The sequence below is a fragment of the Heterocephalus glaber genome, unplaced genomic scaffold (assembly GCF_053883595.1).
Source record: "Heterocephalus glaber isolate CG9 unplaced genomic scaffold, H.glaber_assembly_v1.0 deba00001428, whole genome shotgun sequence".
In the NCBI taxonomy this organism is placed as follows: Eukaryota; Metazoa; Chordata; class Mammalia; order Rodentia; family Bathyergidae; genus Heterocephalus; species Heterocephalus glaber.
Genome location: NW_028258293.1, coordinates 23720466 through 23738614, shown reverse-complemented (window position 1 = coordinate 23738614; position 18149 = coordinate 23720466). Strand labels below are relative to the sequence as shown.

Here is an 18149-nt window from a genome sequence, read left to right as displayed (position 1 = left end):
GGGCGACTCCGGCGCTGAAGACCCTCCCACTCCCCGCCCACCGCGGAGGAGGCACCGCCCACGTCCCCCAGCGCCCCGCCCCCAAACGCCCCTGCGGCGCCTTTGGGCGCTACCTCTGCGGTGCTGCTGTTGAGCGTGGCGAACCGGATCCCGGATCTCCGATCCCGGATCTCGGCCAGCTACTGAGGGCTCCGGGGAAGGGCGGTGTGGTAGGTCTCAGGTACAGGGACGAGGTGCGATCGAGAAAAGGCCGCTGGGGCAGCAGGGATTCAGGACCCTGGGAGGCCGACCTGGCTGTTTTCTGGTAGCACTCTCTCTGGCTTTCTGGACTTGCGGGATATCCGACCTATGGAATTTGCTAGTTTGGTTCCCGCTGAGCAGGGGAGAGCAGGGACCATGTGTATCGCCACTGGATTTTCTGGGCTGCGAAAAAGCAATATCCAGAGCTCAGGGGGAAGGAGGCTTACTAGGAGGTGGGAACTTGATTGAGCGCTAGTGGCCTCAGGAGCCTCCTCGTGAGGAAAATTACCGTTCAGACCATTCAGATTCCCTTACTCAAACCACAGACCCAGAACTTCTCAGAATCAATGCATTACGGAAAAGCAACCCTGGTGAAAGATAACAAAAATTATAACAGGTTCTGAGTGCTAATTATGTACATATAACCAATCATTCTACATAGTCATTTTTTGGTTTTCGGGGTTTTTTTGGTATGGGGGATCGAACTCGGGACCTTGAGCTTTCGGGGCAGGCACTGGAACCACTGAGCTAAATCCCCAGCCCCATTCTACATAATCTTAATACTCATAATTAAGTAGCTTCTTTTATTAGCCCTATTTTTTTTTTTTTTTTTTTTTTATGATTCCGGGGGATTGAACTCGGGTCCTTGCGCTTGCGAGGCAGGCGGCAGAACCACTGAGCTAAATCCCCAGCCCTATTAGCCCTATTTTACAATGAAAAATAAACAGGGTGTTAACCCTGATCACTCAGCTAGGAAGTAATGGAACCAGATTTTGGCCCTGCTTTTAGGCCTTGCCTCATCATTTGGAGATTGAGTACCCTCAGGATAAAAAAAAAATACCTACTAGCCTTATATGAGAAACTCCATTTTTACATCCAGCTCATTAGATGGCTGCAGGCTAACCAAAGCCCAGGGAGCCTGCATGGAATTGCAGCGTCCAGGACAAGAGTAAAGTCAGGCTTCTGTGCACCCTAGTGCTATGAGAATCTGCTGACTGGCTGCCCCCTTTCTCCAGCCCTCCACAGATGGAGAGAATATTGAAAAAGTCTGGAGTCTCTTTGGCCAAGGGACGTTAGATGTGATGACAGATGAAAACAACGTGCTTTTGGGGAGTTTTCTTGGGGTTTTTCACGAGGTTCTGCTTTGGGCTTGACACCCGGATGCACCAGGAACCACAGGAACTGCCTCAATCTCATCTACCCGAGTTCTGGCAACCACCACTTAGCCACTCCTGTGTTTGAGCAGCCTCAGGCAGGGTTTGTGCTTGAAGTTAGGAGCAAAGGCCGCTAGAGCCCCCAAGATGAAAGAACTGGGGCCTGTACCACACCATTTTAAGCCTTGAGACTATTTTCTCAGCCTTAGATTTCTTCTATGCTGTCACACCTGCTGCTTACAAGGTTTTCTAGCTCCCTTTCTCTCAAGGGCAAAAGTCCTTAACTAGCCTGCAGTTCCCCTTACCACCCCCCTTTCCCTTTTAATTCCAAACTGAATTCCTACTCAGTCTTCACATGTTGTCCTGACCGGTTGTCATCTACCTAATCTTCCAGCCTCAACTTTCAAGATGACACCCTCATCTCTACCCATCTAATCTAGATGTCCCTCCTCTGTGCTCCTCTAGCGCACTATGCTTCTGTATCCTAGTACTTATCACTGTATTGTGGTTGCCTGGTTACTTGTCTGTATCCTCCTCTAGGTCTTAAGCACTGTGGGCAGGGACTATGTTTTATTCACTGATGTTTCCCCAGAGTCTAATGCAGTGCCTGGCAAATAAATGCACTCAGTAAATATTTTCTGTTATGAGTCAATGATGAAGGTCTGCAAGCCCAACTCCCTCTGGATCTTGTGCCCTTAAAATCCACAGCTCTCTTGGTATTGAGCTGTGGGGCATATAGTTTTGGCTCCAGTTGGGGTTGAGGGGGATCAAGTCATCAGACTGTTTCTGAAACATGTGACTTTAGATTTCTGGGCCCAGTTCTCGACTTCATAGCACTTGGGTGTATAATCAGACTTAGTCCACCCAGCCCACCCTCCTGTAGTCCCCACAAATTGACCTCACTGGGCCTACTTTTATGAAAGGTTTATTCCTAGTGCTAGATCCCAATCTCTTGGGTTCTAAGCACAATTAAACTGGGTGGGTGGGTGAAAGGAGGCCCATTCAGATGCTGGCCAGAAATGGAGCTCCCCGTTATCCCCACCCCTTTGGTCCCAGTCCCCTTCTCTGCAATGGGCACGCATAGAGGAGGGACAAAGGGTATTGGAGGCAACATCATTGGCCCAAGGGAGCCCAAGAAGAGCTGCCATTGGCTGACAAGGCCTTTTGAGACTCTTGTCATTGGTCAGGGGCACACCCCAGGAGCTGGGGATAGGCCCGAGGAGTGATGCCATTGGCCAGGGAGTGGTTCTGTCGTAGCCTTTGGCTGTGGAGTGGAAGGAAAAGATCTGGGAGTGAAGCCCAGTAGCCAGAAAAAATGAAGGACAGGGCAGCAGCTTCTGGGCCTACAGGTCCTCTTCATACCACAGCAGTATGGGCAAAATTCGTGTCAGATCCCAGCCAGGGAAAGGGAGCCCAAGCCAGAGGGCAAATGGCAAGGGATGTCCCATGTCCAATCTCCTCCACCCTGGGGGTGCCCTTCCCAGTGTCCTTCTTGATAGCCAAGATGGGCTGGAAGTAGCTCACTGCTCCTCTAGCCAGGAGGGCTTCTCAGCTCCTGGAGGCCGCAGCTTGATGTTGAATTGCTGTAGGGTCTGCTCCAGTTGTTTCTGGTTCCCAGCAAAGTAGGCGGATACCGCGTTGTGGAAAAGCAGCAGCTGCTTGTGCATCACCTTGATCTAGGGGTCCAGCAGGGTCAACTAAGGCTGGACTCAGGTGCCCTTTTTGAGAGCTCTGAGCCTGAGTATAGATCAGGGGTATGTGGACTCCGCTCTGATTGTGCTTTGGGGATGAGGACTGAACTCCACCCAGGGAAACAAAGGAGAAGGGTCAATCTGACTGTAAAAACCTAACTTGATTTTCTGGGCCTACGGTCTCATACCCCAGCTAAAGGTGTGATTTTTCCCAGTTAAGTTTCTGGGAAATTCCCTAACAGAAAAGGGCCAGTGATTGGCAGGAGAGAGACCTGAAAAAAGCTCAAGGGTTGAGGGGGCCGGAGCTGCATCTCCCCATATGATAACGAGGAAGGTGTCAGGGGCAGGTTACTGTTAGATGGGAAGGAGGTTTAGGACCAAGGGAGTGGGGTTGGCACCTTGTTTTCTTCCAGGAACTTGAGCTTGATGGCCACATCTCCCCGAAGCTTCTCATACTTGTCCCGATGTGCCTGGAAAGTGGCCTGGGCGCTCTCAAGTCGACCACGTGTCCCTGCATCGCGGGGGCCTAGGCTCAGCTCCTCTAAGTCTGTTCGGTAGGCATCATATTCCAGCCTGGGGAGGGGGTGATAAAGGCTGGTCTCCACCCCTTTTTTTCCAACACAGATTCTCCTGTCCTTCCTGAATTGCCCCTAAAGCCCAATTTCCACCCATATCAACCAACTTCCCAAACCTTAGGCCCTGCCAGTCCCACACCTGGCAGCCTCATACTGTTTGACAGTCATGAGCGTGTCTTCCATGGTCTTGGTGACCAACGTGTTGATGCTAGAGACAAAGAAGTTCACAGCCCCTAGGAGCGTCTCCCCATTCTTGCACAGAAGCTTCTGTGTCTCTGCATTGTAGCCAAATTCCTCCTGAGGGCAGAAGGAAAGGACAGGCCTTGAATAAGAGTCTCTTCATTCCCCTCCTTCCTGGAGAGGAAAATGCCATCAAAACTAAAACAACCAAGGCCTGACTCTAGCAAGGCTCTCTTAGCCAGGAAGCTAGTTTGGCCATCCTGGGGATCCCTACAGTAGGAATGTTGGCCATGGGTGTTCTCAGATAAGTTCAACAGACTGAAATAGAAAGCTAGTATAGCAGGCAGGGGAGGGGCTCTGATTAGGCCTACTACCAGAAGTATTCTCAACAATGTAGAAAAGGGTTATTGTAAAACACCTAGTGTGCCCCCTCCCCCATCCCCACTCCCTCCAACTTCTGGACCTCTGTACAAACCCTTAGATTGCCTTCACACGTGAGTGCTGCTGGGGGCAGGGCTGGGCCCACCCTCGAGGGGTTCTCCCTGTGGGCTGCAGGACGGAGGGAGGGAGTCTGAGGAGTGACTGCTTGGAAGGGCCCGGGCCCAGTCCCCCCACCCTCTTTGCTCTGGCCAAGGCACCTGAAGCTCTGGGGACTTCTGGCTGAGATCAGCAAAGGCGTCACCTAGTGCATGCTGGGTCTGCAGCAGGCTGTAGAGATGGGCTGTCAGTGCCCGGCCCAGCTGCAGGACACTTTCATACTTGCGCTTCGTCTCACGGAGCAACTCGATCTGTAGCTCTAGCTCCAGGTCCACAGTCCGAGAGCCTCGGCCAAATCGCTCTGATAACAGTTGTTTTGTGCACTGATTGGGAGGTGGATGAATAGGTCAGAGAACCTAGACCCTGCCCCCCACCAACAAGTACCTACTCCAGCACCCCCAGTCTCCTAATCTCAGCCATAGATGGGCTATTAGGATCTGGAGAAAAGGGGAAAAGTTACCCAGGGGGAGTTTTGAGAAAGGGGGAGGTGCTTAAATCCCACCTTATATGTGTTGATGCCCCATTTCTTGACGATGTCAAACTTCTCTCCAGCGATGCCCCGGGCTACCTCATCTCCAGGGCCAGCAGGAGTGGTGCTGTGAGATGGATGGCGGCCAGATCCTAAAGGACCGAGTTCTTGACACCAGCCTCTCTCAGATACAACCTGACACCCCTGAGGCCCCACCCCTATTTCCTACCTAGCACCTGAGCACATGAAATGATTTCCCCAGAGGGGAAAGCTAGAGAGGATTAGACTGTCCTACTAACTACCCTAGGAGAAATCAGGAACTCGTGCTCTGAAGCCAAATCCCAATAAATACTTAGCCTTCTTGTGGGGGGTAGTGAGGGGTTGCTGGTATATAGAGGCAGAGGAACCAAAAAAATATGCTAAGTTGCACAGGAGACAGTGGGTGCTCATAATAGTAAACCTGGTTGATGTTCCCCTAGAGAACCCTATTCTAGGAGATTAGGGCTGTTTCTTCCTCTACAGTAAAATTCTGGGAAGCCTCACAGAGTTCCAAATCAGTCTCAAGCTCCAAAAGGAAAACTCCTGAGAACTAGAGGTACTGTGTTAAGTGGGCCCAGGTGGTGGCAGCAGGAAAAAGAAAAATGGCCATCTCGGGGATCAAGGAAAGAAAGAAGCAGGATAACCCTAGGCGCTGGTGTTGGGCCATGGAGACAGTCCATTGGTCCTGTACTAGCAGAAGTTCTCAAAATCTCTACACATGATTCAGTTGTTCCTAGATGTATCCCATGCTCCTCCAAACCATCCCAGTCCCCCTCTCCTCTCAAACCTTCTGTCTCTGATCATTCATACCTGTGGGGATGAGTCCATCACCAGAGCCCCCATAGCCACCAGATACAATGCTGGTTTCATTGAGGTTGGGTCCTGACACCATCACCTGTTGGAGGTCCTAGAGGCCAGAGAGAGGGGCACGGGGGTACTTCAGGAACACATGGGCAGCTGAAACATTTTGGGGGTGGGAACTTAGATTGGGGGGAGAGAGAGTGAGATAGAGAGGGAGGGAGGGGGAGAAAGAGAGAGAGGGAGATAGACTGGGAGAGAGGGAGAGAGCATAAACACACACAATGGAAATCACCACAGAATCAAGTGAAGATTTTGTAAAACGAATGAAGGGAATTAGATAACTTAGGGGATGGCTACTGGAATGGGATGGGAGTGAGGGGAAAGGATTTATACACCGGGCTCCCAAAAGACAGAAGCAATAAACAGAAGCACCTGCTCCAGTCCATCATCTTCAGGAAGCTGCCCAGCTTCACCATTCCCATGGATAGGGATCTCCATTGTGGCTGCCTTCCCTAGGATCCCGTCCGTCATGGCTAGGGAAGGGGCAGTCTCCACCCCAGCACCCTGCAAAGCCCAAAACAGCTAGTTCTGGAAACCAGCCAGCACTCCAGAAGAGGGAGGCCTCCCCTGCCATTTCTAAGGCTTCAGAGGTTGTCCCAGGACTTGAGTGTCCCTGGGGCTCAGCCACCACTTCTTTCCTCTGATATATGTATTTCTCCCCTCCAACGTGTGTATTTCTACACATGCACATCTAAGCCTTAGGTGTCTTCTCACCACCCCCAACCTCAGCTTTAGTAATCATTCACGCATTCACACATTCAACTGATATTAGTGAGTGCCTACCATGTGTCAGGCACCAAGGCAATGGGAACAGAGCAGTGAACAGGAGATAAAATCTGTGCTGTCTTGGAACTTGTCCCCACGCAGGTGTGTTTACTCCCACCAGGAGACCAGCCCCTTTCCGCGGCTAAGGTGCTCACCCAGCATTCAAGCGTGCTCTCCAAGGCTTGGCCTTCCACATTCCTTGGTGTAACTTCTTTCCTCCCTCGGGAGGTCTCCCCCTCCTCCATCTCAAGCACCTCCTCTTTCTAGAGCTCTCCCCAGTAGGCCTTAGTTGAATCAATTGGTGTATGTTCCCGGTGTCTGATAAAAGCCTGTTTCCCAGTATCTAGGCTTTCCCTTCCAAAGTCAGTTACGTCTTCCAGGTGTGTAAGTCCTTGCTCCTTCCCCGCCCCCATACACCTGGGCATCAGGTGTGTCCTCATCCTTGCCCAAGGCTTAGGGGCATTTTGCCCTAAGGACAGGTTCGTGAGTTTAACTTCCTCTCACTCAAGTAAATCCCTCTTACCTGGGCCGGGCCGTTCTTCCCCTCAGGGCGCCAGGCCCGGACCGCACGGGGACCTCGGGTTCCAGTTCCCGTCGCGATCCAAGTAGCAGGTCAGGGACTTGGAGGAAGTGACGTACACTCCGGGCAGAAGAAGCCGGCCACGTCGCAGATTGTAAGGGCGGAAGTGACGTAAAGGAATTGGGCCGGGCGATCCTGGAACCAAGCCGTCAATCCTTGGAGAGCGGAACGGTTACTTCCGGGGTGGTATAGCTAAGCTGTAAAGGAAGTGACGCGTCGCCCCTGGCGGTGTTATGGAGCAGCAACAGCAGCAACTGAGAAACGTGAGTGAGAGTTGATTTGTTTCAAGGCCAGACGTTTCCACAGCGAAAACCCCAGAGATTCTAGAGCTGGGGACACGGGCTGTGGGGCGCGGTACTGGGATACGTCGGCGGCGGGGCCTTGAATTGAAGGGTGGAGTGAAGCTCTTGTAGCTGAGTTCTTGGTCCCCTTCTCTCCCAGTTGCGAGACTTCCTGTTGGTCTACAATCGGATGACAGAACTCTGCTTCCAGCGCTGTGTGCCCAGCCTGCACCACCGAGCTCTGGACGCTGAGGAGGTGGGGGTCTGAGTAGTGAGGTCATCCTCAATTCCAAGAACTAACGGTGGGGTGTTTCCTCATCCCCTCAGTTCCACTACCTCTGACCCTGGCTTTTCCGTGACCTTAACCCTAGATTGGGAATGGGGAAGGAAGGAACGGGATTGATAGGACACTTTTGAACTCTACTTCCACCTTATTTTCCTTCCAGGAGGCCTGCTTGCACAGTTGTGCTGGAAAGCTGATCCATTCCAACCACCGCCTCATGGCCGCTTACGTGCAGCTCATGCCTGCCCTGGTACAGCGCCGCATCGCAGACTATGAGGCCGCCTCAGCTGTGCCAGGTGTTACTGCAGAACAGCCCACAGTCTCGCCACCAGGCAGCTAGCCAGCCCCAACCCTAGCCCCAGGAGGGAAGGTACTGGAAGGACCCAATGGACCTTGGGCTTGGTGAAGCCCAGAGAGATTGAGGGATTGCCAGAAAGCTGGGTACTCTTGCTCCTTTCCTGGAGACAATAAACCCAGTTTTTGCCGTTTGGTTTATAATATGAGTAGGGAACCTTTGTCCACTTTATTAGCACCATCCTTTGTTATGTCACTTACTGCGTGTTTGCTGGCTTCACCCCTCGCAGCTGAGAAATTGCCTTCTATATCTAGAAGGACAGCCTCAGTATTCCCAGCATCTGATTAGAGCAAGGTCTGTGGGTACAGTTTACAGGTTGGTAGTACAAATAAGAAGTTACTTGCTGCTCAGATGACAGATAAAATAATGAGAGATCTCTCTGGCTGTCTTTGAGTCTTTCTAACTTAAATAGACGAGTGTGCATTGGCATATAATTTTTTTCCTGGACTGTGTCTTACAAAAAGAGTTCTGTTGGATCTAGGGCAGAAGGTGATATCAGTAACAGAAGGGGGAAAAAAACAGCTCCAAAAAACCTGTAGGGCTTTTAGGCATTGCTTCTTAGGAAGTCAGTGGTCACAAAACACAGATAAAACCTCTAAGAATTGGAGGTGTTCTATAATTGCAGCCATTTCCCCAGTTTAGTTTCTTAGTATTTACTGTCTTCCTGGGATCACCATTAAAATGTTTAAATTTTTTTAAAAAATGTGTTCTTCAGGGGCAATCAAGAATGCAGAAACTATAGTATGGTCAAATTTGGGGAAGACAAGTCTAAGGGAAAAGTAGGTAGTGGTGTTTATTTAAAAAAGAATAAAACAAGGGTCAGGGATTTAGCTCAGTGGTTCTGCCACCTGCCTCGAAAGCCCAAGGTCCCGAGTTGAATCCTCAGTACCAAAAAAAAAAAAAAGAATGAAACAAAAATCTGTGGGTCCTTTTTAATGCTACTTAATGTGTCACTTGCTGCTGTCTAAAATCCTGTAATTCCAGTTTTCCACCCTCTACCCAACATTATTCTCACTATACTTCTTCAGTGACTTATAATTCCAGCCTCTATATTCTTGTTTGTTTGGTTTTTTGAGATAAGGTCTACCATTGTAGTTCAGGCTAGCCTTGAACTCACTATGTATCTAAGCTGGCCACAAACTCATAGCAATCCTCCTGCCTCGACCTCCTAAGTGCTGGGATTACAGGCATGAGCCACCATGCCCAGCTGCATCCTCTGTATTCTTTTCTCATTATCGCCTTCCCTTTTGTGGGGATTACTTCTGTATTCAGCAGCCTGAATGACATATCACCCCACCTCATTTTCTTCCCTTTAGCCTCCATTTTGTATCATTGTTTTATTTTTTTTTCCATCTAAGCTCCTAAAGAAAAGTAGTTATATAATGAATGCCATGGATATTTAGTCTCCAACCTGAGCCAAGCCCTCACTACCAGCAAGCTACTCTTTTACGGGTTCTCGGTCTATTCTGTCATCTGATCACCATGACAGAGCCACCTACTCCCTTAGTTGTATCTTGGTTATTGCCATCACCTCAAACTACTCCATCTTCAAAACACTATCACATCATAGTCACTGGTCATATTTCTTTTCCCTTTTTCTTTGTTGAACTGTTGCTTTTATTCTTGATTTCACTACAGCATTCAGGCTATTGGTTCTGAACTTTTTCCAGCCAGTTTAAACTGGTGGTTTTCTTTCAACAAGCTGAATTCCCTTGCTTTTCATCTTTTTGGACCCTAAAGATTAAACATTTGTGCCTATATTTGAACAGCTAAATAGAAACCAATATTGAACAAATATATATCACCATGAATCCATAGTTATCAACTTCAAATGGAGTTTCAGCTCCAATAATCCCACTGGCTTTTTCTGATGTTTATTACTCCCTATAAAGACCATTTCAAACTAATAACCTCTTAACATTCTTTCTGTGGGTCACCCTATTTATAGATGAAAGCAGAAGCTATGTATCCTACCACTTACTAATCCACATTCATCTGCAGCATTCTCACCTCTTTCCCTCCTTCCTGTCAAAACAATGAATCCTCTAATGCCAGTGCCTATTCTTGTGCTTTGAATTTTAGTCTTTTCCTGTTTGAGGTTCTCTTTCTTCCTCCTGCTTTACTAGATATCAGTGCTTAAACATGTTAACAACTCCCTTGTAACAATAAACCATTGTACTTTATTTCCCCTCCAGTTACCATCTTTTCTGTAATCCAGCTGAGTCTTTCAAAAACAGATACTTTGGCTCCCATTTTACAAGTCACTCTCCTTTTTCCATTCATTAGCCGGGTCTGTTTTGAATTATACACCCTTTATTTTATTTTATTTTTTTGGTACCGGGGATCGAACTCGGGTCCTTGCCCTTTCGAGGCAGGCAGCAGAACCACTGAGCTAAATCCCTGGCCCTACATCCTTTATTAAAATAGTTCTTAGTAAGGTCACCTTAGTTGTGACATTATGTCCCTGAATCCCTAGTGGTTATTTTTTAGTCCCCGGCTTACTTCTGAGTGGCATTTGGTGCTGTTTTCTTTTTTCGGGGATCAAACTTGGGTCCTTGTGCTTACGCAGCAGGTCGCGAAACCTGGTGCAATTTTCTAGTTCCTCATCATTGACCCATTTCCATTGGTGGCCTTGATTCCACTCGTGGTTTTCCTGTCTCTCTGACTACAGCTTCTTAACCTCCTTAGCAGGGTTACCCTTTCCCTAGTCTTCAAACCTAAAAGTTTCTCTAGGTCTTGTTTTTTCTCAGTCTAACTTTTCTAGGATGGTTTTATCCCCACTCTAAGTTTTAATTGCTAATGACTCAGATTTACCTTTACACAGATAAGTTAATATCTAAAAGGCCCCATCTTCAGCAATTCATTTTATAGCATTCCTTTGTATTGTGGTACTGGGGATTGAACCCAGGGTCTTCATATTATTATAGACAGCTAAGTTAGGTAAGAATATAGACAGGGCTAGGGCCTTGAGGGAGTCAGTCCAGAGGATGAGAACACATTACAACTGTGGCTAGAGGCACATCTTTCGAAGCCCAGGCCTCAAAGAATGACCAAGTCTACCTGCCTCCCCAAGGGATAAGCAATAAATTGAATATTATACTATAATTGGTATCACCTGGTCCAGTATAGTGTAGATAGACATCAGTCACCCAGGTGGGTGACCAGGACCTCCTGATCCATCCCTTGCTTCAGAGGTCTTTGTTCTTTGCATGTACACTTGCTACGTGACCTCCTGCCCCATTGAATCAATATTTAAGTGACTATACTTGTAATCTTACTGGTTAATCATAGTTTTGACCCATGTTGTACCCACCTCATGATTTTGCTCTATCAAACTTAAAAGAAGTGGGCTCATTGACAACCCACTTTCAGGTCCCCTCCTATCAGGAGCTATCAGTAAATTTCCTACTCTTAACCTCCATTCTTCCTTAGAATTTATTCTTTGATTTTGGGGAACACGAACTCTGCATATCTGACATCTACCAAGTTAGGAGTTATATTATTTCCCCTATATCAATATGGACCTACATTCCCAGATTTTTTTTTTTTTTTTTTTGAGACAAGGTTTCACTAAGTCACTAAATTGCCCAGTCTGGGCTCCAACTTTGTCCTGCTTCAGTCTCCCAGAATGCTAGGATTACAGGTGTATGGCTACCACACCTGGCTTCACTGTTTCTAAATCCTATGCTTAAATATTGAATCCTTTCTCTCCATCTCTATTATCACTGCCTTAATTAAACTTTTAGCAGGTTGGTTTTTTTTTTTTTTAAGACAGCATTTATGTTGTTCAGCCTGGCCTTGAATTCACTATGTAGCCCAGTCTGGCCTCAGTTTGTGACAATCCTCCTTCAACCTCCCAAATCCTGTAATTACAAGCATGTGCCACCATGCCTGTTCCTTATCAGTTCTTTCACAGATTATGGCAGTCTCCTAACAGCTTTTTATCTTGAACCTGGACCTTTTTGATTATTTGGGATTTAGCTCAGTTACATGTAACAAAGACAAGAATATTAGACACAAACTTTTTATTTCTCTTTCAAGTAAAAGTTTAGTCCAAAGCTGTTGTAGAGACTTCACAGTCATCTGAGAACCAGGGTTCTTAGCAGCTTTCTGATGGTTGTAGATGGAGTATGGTTCTCATCCTTTGACCAAGGGTGGAGTTTTCTTCATCAAATAAACAGTCCAGGAACAGAATGGGGTAGGGATTTGTGGGGAAGGGACATGCATTCCTCCCTTTAAAGACATGTTGGAAGTTACACATCACAAATTTGTCATATGGCCAGACTGTTAAAAGAGAGACTGGGAAATATAATCTGTACAATCAGTCACTTGCAGCATCTGTTTCTAAGGAAGAAGAGGACAACAGCTATTGGGAGATACCTACCAATTCATTTTCTATACTAGCCAAAAAGGTTTCTTGTAAAATTGAAGTAATCATGATGCTCATCTACTTAATGACCTCTGTAACATTCAGACTCCTTAGTATCACAACTGAGGCTTTTTCTAATCAGTTCCCCTGTGACCTCTCTAGACTCATCTTTAACCTTCTTTTCTCACGTTTTGTCCTTCCTCTTATCCCTGAGGAACTGATTTTGAAGCTGAGATCCAAAGGAAAATTTAGAATTGTTTGGACAAAAGATAGAGGGAAAGACTGCCTTCCTTTCTTCATGTTTTTGTTTAGATGACACCTTTTTTTCAGTGATGTGAGTTGAACCCAGGAAACATTGAGGTACATCCTCACATCCTCAGTCCTTTTTATTTTTTTATTTTGGACAAGGTTTTACTAAGTTGGCAAGGCTGGCCTTGAATTTGAAATCTTCCTGTGTCAGCCTTCCAGAATGGTGGGATTACAGGTATGTGCCAACATGCCCAGCTGAAAATTCTTTTTAAGTAGCTTATGTGACCTTTAGTTTTGTGTGTAAACTTGGCTAAGTTAAATATAGTACCATTATTTACTATTAGTTATTTAATAACTAATCTAGGTGTTATTTTGAAAGTATTCTGTAAATGTGAGTAACACTTACAATTAATTGGCTTTAAAGAAAGATTAGCCTTGATAGTATAGGTAAGCCTCGTCCAATCAGTTAAGACCTTAAGAGTAAAACTGAGATTTCCTAGAAAAGAAGATAATCTGCCTCAAGACTGTAACATTAATTTACTGTCCCTTTATGATAAAAGCCCTGAATAAATTAGGTATAGAAGGATTATTTTCAAAATAATGCAGGCTATATATGACAAACTCAGTCAACAGCAAACCAAATTGAGGGAAAACTGAAAGTATTTCCTCTTAAGAGCAGAAGCAAGAGTGTCCACTCACCATTCTTACGGTACTAGAAATTCTAGCTAGAGCAATCAAGCAAGAGAAAGAAATAAGCATACAAATAGAAACACAAGAAATCAAACTGTCCCTGTTTGCAGATAATATTCTGTACATAGCAAACTAAGTCATTCCACCAAATGACATTTAGAGCTAATAAATTCAATAAAGTAGCAGGGTACAAAATCAACATATAAAAGTCTAGCTTTTCTATACACCAATAGTGAATTCACTGAAAAAAATCAGGAAAACCATCTTGCCTACAATAGCCACCAAAAAAAATTGTTTTGAAAAGGAAGTACCAAAGAATAAACCTACTTAAGTAGGCAGAAGACCTAAAAGAAAAAGTACAAAACACTGAAGAAAGAAATTAAGATACTAAAACTGAACGTGGTGACTCACGTCTGTGATCCCAGCACTCTGGGAGGCTGAGGCAGGGGGATTGAGAGTGAGAGATCCTGTCTCAAAAAAATTTAAAGTGCTGGGGATGTAACTCAGTGCAAAATCCCTGGGTTCAATCCCTAATACCAAAAAAAGAAAACACTAAAAAGTGGAGAGACTTCCCATGTTCATGGATTGGGAGAATTAATATTGTTTAAGTGGGCATGCTGCACAAAATGACCTACAGACTCCGTGCAGTCTCCATCAAAATACTAATGTCATTTTTCATTGAACAAGAAAAAAAATAATTCTAAAGTTCTTATGAAAATACAAAAGACCTAGAATAGCCAAAGCAATCCTGAGCAAAAAGAGTAATGCTGGGCCAGGGGTTTAGCTCCGTGGCACTGTGCCTGCCTTGCAAGTGCAAGGTCCTGAGTTCAATCACCAGCACTGCCCCCCCCCCCAAAAAAGAATAGTGCTGGAGTCATCATAATACCTGATTTCAAAACACACTTCAGAGCCATACTAATGAAAACATCATTGCACTGGCATAAAAACACGTCCATGAACAATGGAACAGAATAGAAGACCCAGAAATAAATTGATACATCTGTCAAGTGATTCTTAACAAAGGAACCAAAAACATCCATTGGAGAAAGGACAGCCTCTGTATGTAACATGGTGCTGGGAAAATTGGGTATTCACATGCAGAAGACTAAACTCTGTCTCTCACTCTAGAAAAATCAACTGAAAATGGATCACAAACGTTAATGGAAGACTTGAAACTTTGGGTTTGGGTTTGGTTGGTTGGTTTTATTTTTGTTTGTTTTTGGGGACAGTCTCACTATGTAGTTCAGGCTGGCCTTGAACTCATAGCAATTCTCTAGCCTCAGCCTCCTGAGTGCTGGGATTACAGGTGTGCACCACCACACCTGGCAAGACCTGAAACTTTGAAACTACTAGAAGAAAACAGGGAGGAAACACTTCACGATATAGGCACATGCAGTGATTTCCTAAATAGCACTCCAGAACTCCAATAAACAAAAGGAAATATTAACAAATGAGAGTACTTCAAATTAAAAAGCTGCACAGCAAAGGAAATGAATAGGATGAAGAGAAAACTTACAGAATGAGAGAAAATCTTTGCCAACTCTTCATTTAACATTAAGATCCAGAATATATAAAGAACTTAAAAAAGCCACAATAAATGAGAAATGATATAAATAGTTCATAAAAAAGGAAGTACAGTGGCCGGGAATTTAGCTCAGTGGTTTCACTGCCTGCTGCACAAGCACAAGGACCCGAGTTCGATCCCCAGTACCAAAAAAAAGGAAGTACAAATGACTAATAAGTATATGAAAAAATGCTTGATATCTGTAGTCATCAGGGAAACGCAAATCAAAACTACACTGAGATTCCATGTTATTCCAGTTAGAATGGCTGTTGTAAAAACAAAACAAAAAAAATGCTGGTGAGGTTATAGAGAAAAAGGAACCCTTATATACTTTTGGTGGAAATTAAATTATCCACTATGGAAAACAGCATGGAGGGCCCTCAAAACACTAAAAGTACAACTACCATATGATATAGATAAACCATTCCTAGCTATGTATCTGAAGGAAATGAAATGAGAATATAAGAGATACCTTCATACCCATATTATTGTAACACTATTCACAGTAGGTATGATATAGAATTAGCCTAAGTACCTATCAACAGAAGAATGGATAAAGAAATGTGGTATATATACACAATGAAGCAACATTCAGCTATAAAAAGAATAAAGTCCTCTCATTTGCAAAAAAATGGATGGAACTAGAAGACATTATGTTAAGTAAAATAAGCTAGACCCAGACAAGTATTCAGGATATTTTGCTTTTGGAATTTTGTTGTTTTTGGTTTTGAGCTGAGGTTCAAACCCAAACCCTTGCACTGGGGAGGCAAGCACTCCACCACTGAGTCATATTCCAGTCCCAGACTCAGAGAGACAAGTATCATGTTTTGTCTTTTATGTGAAAGCAAAACAACAAAAGCAAAAAAGATTGGGCAGGGGATTTAGCTCAGTGGTTCTGGAGCCTGCCTCACAAGTGCAAGATCCCCAATTCAATCCCCAGTACCAAAAAAAAAAAAAGGGCCAGAGATTTAGCTCAGTGGTTTCACCGCCTGCTGCGCAAGCGCGAGGACCCAAGTTCAATCCCCAGTACCAAAAAAAAAAAAAAGCAAAAAGATGTACTGAAAGTAGAAAAAGGACTATTAGGGTTGGGAAAGAAAGTGGAGGAAGGTGGGAGAAGGAAAGGAAGATATGATCAAAGCTTTATATGTGTATGTATAGAAGTGCAGCAGTGAAATCCATTCATTTGTACAATTAATATGTATTTGTACTTATCATAGTAAAGCAGATGGGATATTTGGGAATATCATGGAATTACTAGACATTTTTTCCTTTGATTCTTTCAAGTGGGGCCTAGAAAATAAAGACACATCTAATTGTAAACATTAAAACAAAATTGCAGCATTAATTTCTCCTTGAGTTTCCAGCATGCTAGCCTGCCCAACAGATTTTAGAATTACCAACCCCCACAGACATGTGAGCCAATTCCTTAAAATAAATCTCTATATATGTATGTAAAAGTGTACATATATCTTATTTCTCAAGAGAACCCTGAGAGATACAGCATCTTTTTTTTTTTTTTTCCTAACAGGAGGTGAGGCCATCATGTGAGAATAAAGCAGAAGAAAATGGAAGATGAGCGAGTACAGATGGTTTGAAATATTCTTTGGGCAGTATCAAAGAATGAACTGACAAAGGAAACAATTAGATTTTTAGCCAGTGTTGAAGGCTCAGTAGAGGTTAGTGATCAGCATTCTCTTCTGTCCTTGTCTGGAAAGCTTCCGATGTTTTAAGGCTTAAACTCTATGGCCTAATGTGATTTGAGGACTCTGCCTTGCCCTTCCCAGGAAGGACTGTCTATGCCCTTACTCATGCCTTTACCAAACTCTTGTTCAACAGTATGTTAAGATCAGTAGCCAAACATATCAATTGTATCAAATATCTATTATCTACCAGGCTATATTCTAAGTATTTTATATACATTAATTCATTTAATCCTCATAATCAGTCACCCTATAAGGGTTCATTTTCAAAAGATGAAGTCAGGATGTCAGGCAGTCTAACCCCAAAGCCTGTCTCCTTACCCACTAATGAAGATTGTTACACATTCATATATTTTCTCTGTGAATATTTTCTGATCCCCTATTCATGGTGCCTCACCTTAGGGACTGGGGATAGAGTAGGGAAGAGAATTGCTGCTGCTATGGAGCTTACATTTCAAGTCAGGACAAGACAGTAAACAAATAAATACCTGTTTATATGAGATGGTAATTGATACTGTGGGAAAAAATTATTTAGGGCAAAGAGGGTAAAAATGTTGAGAAGAGTATTGCCATTGTCTATTGAGTGGCTAGGGAAGAACCCAATAATAAGGTGGTTTTTGAGCAAGGACTTCAAATGAGGGAGTAACCCTTCGGGACATGTGGAAGAAAGAGCGTACACTGCTTTGCTGTTCAACTAGTACTGTAAGCCGCTAGTTCGCCCCCATTATCCACTTCCCCCCTTTTTTTTACTAATGGAACCCCTGAAATTTCTCTGGGTGCATAATGACTAAAAGTAAAGATTAGATTTGCTAGCTTTAGTTACAAGTAGGTATGGCCATGTGCTTGAGTGATGTGGGAATTTAGCAAACTGCGCCATTCACAAAAAGGGTATGCCTTCTCTTTGCTCTTTTCTCCTATCTCACTAGTTAGGATGGACCCCAGAAGACATGATGGTGAGCCCTCTGGGACTTTGAAGACAAGGACTACTTCCTTGGAGAAGGCATGTTAGCCCTGGAGTACTTAAATAGTTACATGAGAGAGAAAAATAAACTTCTATCATGTTTAAGCCATTGTATTTTGAGTCTTTATTACAGCATATGTGTGATAAGCAAAATCTTAGTCCCTGAGATATTCTGCCCCTGGTATATATACTGTGCTTATCCCCTGGGACTAGGAATGTGACATTTTGTACTTCTGCAATTGTTATATTTCATGGCACAATTGATCTTAAAAATTATCTGAGTGAACCTGATTTAAGCCATTTAAAAGCAGGAGTGTTCCTTGCCTGGCTGCAGAAGAGGATATGAGAACAATTTGAAGCATGAGAAGGGTCTGAGGCATGTTTTCTGGCTTGAAGAAAGAGGGACATGGGGCAAGGAAGGCAGATGACCTCGACATGAGAGTTGCCTATGACTGATAGCCAAGAAAGGAAAGAGACCTCAGTCCTGCAACTGCAAGGTGCTAAGACCTGCCAACAAGAATGAACTTGGAAGCAGATTTTTTTTTTTTCCTCAGAGCTTCCAGATGAGAATTCAGCAGACTTCACTCTGTTTCAGTACTCTGTTCA

At 44.7% G+C, this 18149-nt stretch overlaps 3 protein-coding genes across 12 annotated transcripts in view; 2 read left to right on the top strand and 1 right to left on the bottom strand.

Annotated features, from left to right (window-relative positions):
• Window positions 1-2303: 2303 nt before the first annotated feature.
• Arfip2 (ARF interacting protein 2) lies at window positions 2304-7207 on the bottom strand. Its single transcript, XM_004863401.4, has 8 exons — window positions 7035-7207; window positions 6119-6250; window positions 5696-5792; window positions 4880-4998; window positions 4479-4700; window positions 3800-3957; window positions 3484-3658; window positions 2304-3070 (listed from the first exon to the last, which is right to left on the bottom strand). The coding sequence occupies exons 2-8, from the start codon at window positions 6215-6217 to the stop codon at window positions 2915-2917; spliced, it is 1026 nt and encodes a 341-aa protein (XP_004863458.1). The 5' UTR covers window positions 6218-6250; window positions 7035-7207; the 3' UTR covers window positions 2304-2914.
• A 13-nt stretch (window positions 7208-7220) lies between these two features.
• Window positions 7221-17648, top strand: Timm10b (translocase of inner mitochondrial membrane 10B). Of its 10 annotated transcripts, none has more exons than XM_021243231.2 (5): window positions 7221-7354; window positions 7533-7628; window positions 7819-7951; window positions 16411-16462; window positions 17513-17648. In XM_021243231.2, exons 1-4 carry the CDS (start codon window positions 7325-7327, stop codon window positions 16428-16430), a joined length of 279 nt encoding a protein of 92 aa, XP_021098890.1. In that variant the 5' UTR covers window positions 7221-7324; the 3' UTR covers window positions 16431-16462; window positions 17513-17648. The 10 variants fall into 10 exon arrangements, 3 of the variants coding, with proteins under 3 accessions (XP_021098890.1, XP_004863462.1, XP_087067950.1); XM_004863405.3 differs by having other exon boundaries at window positions 17509-17648; XR_002388970.2 differs by having other exon boundaries at window positions 7223-7354; window positions 16411-16558.
• The window catches only part of Dnhd1 (dynein heavy chain domain 1), a 67142-nt gene continuing 66522 nt past the window's right edge, over window positions 17530-18149 (top strand). The window contains 1 exon segment of the mRNA XM_013064939.3: window positions 17530-17535. Coding sequence (XP_012920393.2) covers window positions 17530-17535 — 6 coding nt within the window.

Coding starts and splice junctions, on each gene's coding strand:
- Arfip2 (XM_004863401.4), bottom strand. CDS start 6,217: ATGACGGACGGGATCCTAGGGAAGGCAGCCACAATGGAGATCCCTATC. Junction 4,701..4,879: donor GGGGCATCAACACATATAAG/GTGGGATTTAAG, acceptor CCTCCCAATCAG/TGCACAAAACAACTGTTATC. Junction 3,071..3,483: donor AGTTCCTGGAAGAAAACAAG/GTGCCAACCCCA, acceptor CTGGACCCCTAG/ATCAAGGTGATGCACAAGCA.
- Timm10b (XM_087211824.1), top strand. CDS start 7,325: ATGGAGCAGCAACAGCAGCAACTGAGAAAC. Junction 7,355..7,532: donor AACAGCAGCAACTGAGAAAC/GTGAGTGAGAGT, acceptor CTTCTCTCCCAG/TTGCGAGACTTCCTGTTGGT. Junction 7,629..7,818: donor GAGCTCTGGACGCTGAGGAG/GTGGGGGTCTGA, acceptor TTTTCCTTCCAG/GAGGCCTGCTTGCACAGTTG.